At 40.2% G+C, this 6,773-nt stretch overlaps 1 protein-coding gene across 4 annotated transcripts in view; it reads left to right on the plus strand.

The window, feature by feature from the left end:
• VMP1 (vacuole membrane protein 1) overlaps positions 1–6,773 on the plus strand; it is a 144,742-nt gene that overhangs the window by 108,893 nt on the left and 29,076 nt on the right. For all 4 annotated transcript variants that reach the window (XM_017539815.2, XM_017539813.2, XM_017539814.2 and 1 more), the window contains 2 exons: positions 2,355–2,435; positions 5,828–5,944. In XM_017539815.2, the coding sequence (XP_017395304.1) occupies positions 2,355–2,435; positions 5,828–5,944 (198 nt within the window). The remainder of the gene's footprint in view (positions 1–2,354; positions 2,436–5,827; positions 5,945–6,773) is intronic.

Genomic DNA, 6,773 nt, shown 5'->3' on the forward strand with positions numbered 1-6,773 from the left:
GGAGAATTGCCTGAACCCAGGAGGCGGAGGTTGCGGTGAGCCGAGATCGCGCCATTGCACTCCAGCCTGGGTAACAAGAGTGAAACTCCGTCTCAAAAAAAAAATAAAATAAAATAAATGGATTTTGCAGAAGGATAGGCTTAGTGAAAAGGAGGAGCAGTAAATAATAAAATGTAATAAACAAAATAGAAATGTAATTTGTTTTAATAAGCTATTTAGGAAAACTAATTTGATTATATGTTCTTAAATGGTTTTAAATCAATAAAACTCAGTATTCACACTTAATGCAATAGATGCTAAGAAAAAAAATACAGATTTCTAACCTTCAGCTAGAAATCTAAATAAAAATAGAAAATACCCTTTGCCTTTGCTGCAGTAGTTCAGTTGTTATAAATAAACTATACAATTGTGGCCGGGCTCGGTGGATCACGAGGTCAAGAGGCCGAGCTGGGCGTGGTGGCGCGTGCCTGTAGTCCCAGCTACTCAGAGGGTGAGACAGGAGAATTGCTTGAACCTGGTAGGCGGAGGTTGCAGTGAGCCGAGATCGCGCCACAGCACTCCAGCCTGGCACCTGGTGACAGAGCAAGACTCTATCTCAAAAAAAAAAAAAAAAAAAAAAAAATGTAAAATTTTGTTGTAGAATTTAGCTAATGATTAACTTTGAGGGCCTGTGTATTTGCAAGTGTTTATATTGACTGATAATATCTTTTTAAATATAGTTTATTGGTTTAGTTTCTTTGACTTTCTCATTATCTTCAACAAGTAGAGTTAGGTTTTTCGTTTGTTTGCTTTAATTTCAGTATTAACTGCTGTGGTAACTTGGTAGGGCTATCCTAGACAATATTATTTGTCAAAATGTTTTTGTAAATGGGGATACAAACACACATTTTGTGCCAATTAGAGAAGTCTATTTTTCAGCCAGTTTGCTTTTCTGGCTTTAAACTTTGTTTCTACTCTCTATGATGGGTCTTTCCAGCTTCTAGATTCTCTGTATTATCTTTCAGGAAGTTGAACTAAAGGCCAGGCATGGTGGCTCACGCCTGTAGTCCCAGCACTTTGGGAGGCTGAGGCGAGCGGGTCACCTGAGGTCAGGAGTTCAAGACTAGCCTGACCAACATGGTGAAACCTTGTCTCCACTAAAAATACAAAATTAGCCAGGCTTGGTGGCAGGCACCTACAATCCCAGCTACTTGGGAGGCTGAGGCAGGTGAATTGCTTGAACCCAGAAGGCAGAGGTTTCGGTAAGCTGAGATCATGCCATTGCACTCCATCCAGCCTGGGCAACAAGAGTGAAACTCTGTATCACAAAAAAAAAAAGAAAGAAAGAAAAAGAAACGTGACTAAAGAGAGTGGAAGAGGTCCTATGATGTGAAGACTTATTAATAAAGCATTTACACACATACCAAAAATTAAAAATAAAGCATTTACACATTAATTCATTTTTTTTATCTTATGAACTATTTACCTTGGAATTTGGATTCGAATATATGCCATTTCAAAACCAGAAAAGAATTAGCATCAAATATTTGTAGCATCAACATGCTGAAAGAAAATTATGGAAATAAACTAGCCAGCCGAATGCATGTTTCAGCATGGGAGGAGGTAACATAGTGAAATAAAAAGCACTGATTTCACAGTCTGAATATTCAATCATGTCCTGTCTTTGTCCCTAACTGACATGATCTTGAGCACTTGCCCTTTCTGGGCTGCAGTATTGTGGTGTATAGACTGGGTATAATAATAAATACCTACACCCCAGGATTGTTGAAGGCTCAAATAAAATCATGGTGAGAACACTTTAGAAAACGAGCACAAGCTGTGCAAATATAGGATGTTCTTCTTTTGCTTCTGGGATAATGAATCCTTAGTTATTGCCACATAAATGTTTTTTTCCATCTTCTGGCTAGTGTTCAGCAGAGATGTCTACATTGGCCATCTTGAAAAATCCTATGCTTTCTACCCTGCTATTAATTAGATATGAAGTCTGGCAAATTAATGGAAGAGAGGAAAAGATAGATGTTGTAGGCCAGTGTTTCCAAAATCACGAATTGGTTCATGGTTAGTTTACAATATTTTGTTTATCCCTAGAATATCCAGCGAGAATACTAAATTTAAAGTTACAGTGTTTTGGTTTATTCTTAAAATGTGGTAAGTGTTTAACTTTAAGGATGTAATATTCTATTAGTATTTTACTTGCATGTGTTCCAGTGAACAACCTACTGCGATTTTTTTTCATCGTTCATCCTACTCATTAATGTCATCAGATTGTGAGATCTTTAATTAAACTCTAGAAAGAATCATCTTTCCTTCTTTTCCAACTTTTCATGAATGTTTCTAAATTTGCCTTTTTACAGGACTTTGCCTCCCGGGCCAAACTAGCAGTTCAAAACCTAGTACAGAAGGTTGGATTTTTTGGAATTTTGGCCTGTGCTTCAGTAAGTGAATTATATTAAAACAGAAATTTTACTAAATGGTAGTGTTGTATTTTGATCCAGTTACACTCCTGAATGAACAAAAATGCTATCACTTTTATTGGGTATGTAATTTTGTGAATCATTCAACTTTTTTTTTTTTGAAATGGAGTTGCGCAGGCTGGAGTGCAGTAGCATGATCTTGGCTCACTGCAATCTCCATCTCTTGGGTTCAAGCAATTCTCCTGCCTCAGCTTCCCTAGTAGCTGGGACTACTGGCCTGCACCCCCACGCCAGGCTAATTTTTCTATTTTTAGTGGAGACAGGGTCTCACCATGTTGCCCAGGCTGGTCTCAAACTCTTGGGCCACCCAAAGTTCTGGGATTATAGACATGAGCCACCGCACCTGGCCCATTCTACTTACTAAATGAGAAGTATTAGTTACAAGGAAGAATTCATTTAAAACCTGTCTAAAGCGATGTTAGCCCATGGCTACTGTGACTTACATATCTTAAACATTTTTTTTTTTAATTTTAGAGACAGTCTTGCTCTGTTGCCCAGGCTGGAGTGCAGTGGTGCAATCTTGGCCCACTGCATCCTCTGCCTCCCAGGTTTAAGCAATTTTCCTGCCTCAGCCTCCCCAGTAGCTGGGATTACAGTCTTGTGCCACTACACCCAGCTAATTTTTGTAATTTTAGTAGAGACAGGGTTTCACCATGTTGGCCAGGCTGGTATCAAACTCCTGACCTCACATGATCCACCTGCCTTGGCCTCCCAAAATCCTGGGATTACAGGCGTGAGCCACCACTCCTAGCCTACATATCTTAAATACGTTAAACTCATTTTCATTTCAGCATGAGTTGGAACCTTATGATAAAGGGGGAAAAAAATGTTTAAACTCATTGAGTTGTGAGAGTAACATGGGCAAATATAAGAAATGGCAGGTGGAGGGCCGGGCACGGTGGCTCACGCCTGTAATCCCAGCACTTTGGGAAGCCGAGGCAGGTGGATCACGAGGTCAGGAATTTGAAACCAGCATGACCAAAATTCTGAACCCCTGTCTCTACTAAAAATACAAAAGTTAGCTGGGCCTGGTGGCGCACACCCTGTAATCCCAGCTACTCAGGAGGCTGAGGCAGGAGAATCACTTGAACCTGGGAGGCGGAGGTTTCAGTGAGCCAAGATCGTGCCATTACACTCTAGCCTGGGCAACGAGCAAAACTCCATCTCAAAAAAAAAAGAAAAGAAAATGGCAGATGTAATACTATGTAAACGATATTGTTATTACATGGTTGTAAGAGATGAAATAATCATAAAACGTTTGAATTTGGATAAGAAAAACAAAAATGACTTATTGACTTCAAATGTTACTAACAAAGGAATACTTAAATTCTTTTTTTTTCTTTTTTTCTTTTTGAGACAGAGCTTCACTCCTGTTGCCCAGGCTGGAGTGCAATGGTGCGATCGCAGTGCACTGCAACCTCTGCCTCCTGGGTTCAAGCAATTCTTGTGCCTCAGCCTCCTGAGTAGCTGGTACTACAGGCATGCACCACCACTCCCAGCTAATTTTTTGTATTTCTAGTAGAGATAAGGTTTCTCAATGTTGGTCAGGCTGGCCTAGAAGTCCTGACCTCAGGTGGTCCACCCGCCTTGGCCTCCCAGAGTGCTGGGATTATAGGCGTGAGCCACCTCGCCCTTCCAGGAATACTTGAATTCTAATTTATTTATGTCTTTTTTTAAAGATCATATGTGACAAATATTTTTTTTCTTTTTTTTTTGAGACAGAGTCTCACTCTGTCGCCCAGGCTGCAATGCAGTGGCGCAATCTCAGCTCACTGCAACCTCCACCTCCTGGGTTCAAGCGATTCTCCTGCCTCAGCTTCCCAAGTAGCTGGGATTATAGGCACCCACCACCATACCCAGCTAATTTTTGTATTTTTAGTAGAGACGGGGTTTCGCCATGTTGTCCAGGATGGTCTTGATCTCTTGACCTTGTGATCCGCCCGCCTCGGCCTCCCAAAGTGCTGGCATTACAGGTGTGAGCCACTGCACCCAGCCAGCAAGTATTTTTTAAATAACTAGGCTTTTCTTTCAGAGTTCAAAAATGAAATTATATAAATTAGTTGACTTATGAATGGTTCAGCCATCAGCCACAAGGTCAGAGTACTTTCTTCTCCTATATTCTTCTGTAGGAGAAGAATGGGGGAAGTTCTCAAAAACAGCTTATGGTTCCTTTGCATTTTTACATGAAATGTCTTTTAGCATTCTTAAATTGTGGGAATGTTTGGAAAAGGTATTTGTTGTAAATCACTTCTTTGTCTGGAACTGAGTATTCAAAACATCTACATCTGTGTGCTTTCATTTTTCACACTTGATCTTTTTTTTAAAAGATGGGGTTTCACCATGATGGTCAGGCTGGTCTTGAACTCCTGACCTCAGGTAATCCACCCACCTCAGCCTCCCAAAGTGCTAGGATTATAGGCATGAGCCACCATGCCCGGCTTTGATCTTTTTTCTAAATTTTATCACATGGCCCTCAGCCTTGGTATCTCATAAAATAAAATACAAATTATTAATATTTTATGTTAATAACAGCACATCTACCCATAAATGTATTTGGGAATTTGTTAGAATATTTGCTAATGATATGAGTGCTTACCAGATAATATTCACATTTCAGGCTAAAGATTTTAGAAACTTAACTGCTGATACAATCTTAAGGCTCTTTTTTTCACTCATACTTCACCTTAAAAAACAGCCACCAAAGGCCAGGCGCAGTGGCTCAGGCCTGTAAACCCAGTATTTTGGGAAGCCAAGGGGGGCAGATCATTAGTTCAGGAGTTTGAGACCATCCTGGCCAACATGGTGAAACCCCATCTCTACTAAAATACAAAAAAAAAAATTAGCCGGGCATGGTGGTTCGCATCTATAGTCCCATCTACTGAGAAGGCTGAGGCAGGAGAATCACTTGAACCCAGGAGGCAGAGATTTCGATGAGCCAAGATCATGCCACTTCACTCCAACCTGGCAACACAGTAAGACTCAGTCTCAAATGAAAAAAGAAAACAGCCACCAAATAGTCAAGAATCCACTCATTTTATCTATCCAGTTCTCATGTGATGGGCAAGCGCACATGCATGCATGCGTACACACACACACATACACATGAGTAATATAAGCAAAAGGACACCTTGGTTTCCTGTGAGCAGATTGAACACTAAGATGAATATGAGACCCGGCTTCTAGACACATTAGAATACTTGCCTAACCTCCTTTTGAACAATCCAGTACTGATCAAGGAACCCATATGTCATTTTGCAGTGGAAGCAGGCTGAAAGCAGAATATCACATATCAATAGGTGATAAAATTAAATTGTTCTTTGGATTATAATATGGAAGTCCTTTTCTCTCTATAGATTCCAAATCCTCTATTTGATCTGGCTGGAATAACATGTGGACACTTTCTAGTACCTTTTTGGACCTTCTTTGGTGCAACCCTGATTGGAAAAGCAATAATTAAAATGCATATCCAGGTAATTATACTCCCTGATTCACTGCCTAATGATGATGAACCCATTATAAGACAATGAAACATGCTCATTCCTAAGTGAATTGTTAAGTTATTGTTTGTTTCTTTTGATTGGTAGCTTACTTAGGTTATAAAGCATAGAATGTCATTTGGAGGTTAGTGATCTCCCTTTTCTTTCTTTTCTTCTTCTTCCTCCCTTCTTCCCTTTTTTTTCCTTCTTTCCTTCCTTTCTCTCTTTATTTTTTTCCCTGTGAAACTATTTATCCTGGACTTTTACCAAACAAAAATAATGTTTGTGTTCAGGAAGATGCACATCATTATTACCAATCACAAGCTGAGAGAATATTGCCTTTCACCAGTTCTTACTTTCTTTCACATACTCTCTATATATAGAGTATGTGAAGCAGTTTCTCTCTTGGCACCCATATCCTTTATTGAAAAACAGCCAGATGTTAGTGTGGGAGGAGAATGGGGAAGCAGAGGGTCTCTGAAGAGGCGAGGAGATGTGGGTTGTGGTCAGAGAATTCAGAATCTGCAACTCCTCAAAGCCACTCTTAACAAAATCGTTAGGACAGAGGGTGTTTATGTGTGCATGCACGCATGTATGAATAGAGAGGAGAGAAAGGCTAAGAATTTAAATGAAGGGAAATGGATATGTGCTTCTAGAACTGTGCTAGGAATTATTTCCTTCTACGAGCAAATCTCACTAGAATGAAATAAAAATTAACCTGGAGCCGCGCATGGTGGCTCAAGCCTGTAATCCCAGCACTTTGGGAGGCCGAGGCGGGTGGATCACGAGGTCAAGAGATCGAGACCATCCTGGTCAACATGGT

The sequence above is a fragment of the Cebus imitator genome, unplaced genomic scaffold (genome assembly GCF_001604975.1).
Source record: "Cebus imitator isolate Cc_AM_T3 unplaced genomic scaffold, Cebus_imitator-1.0 Scaffold121, whole genome shotgun sequence".
Taxonomy (NCBI): Eukaryota; Metazoa; Chordata; class Mammalia; order Primates; family Cebidae; genus Cebus; species Cebus imitator.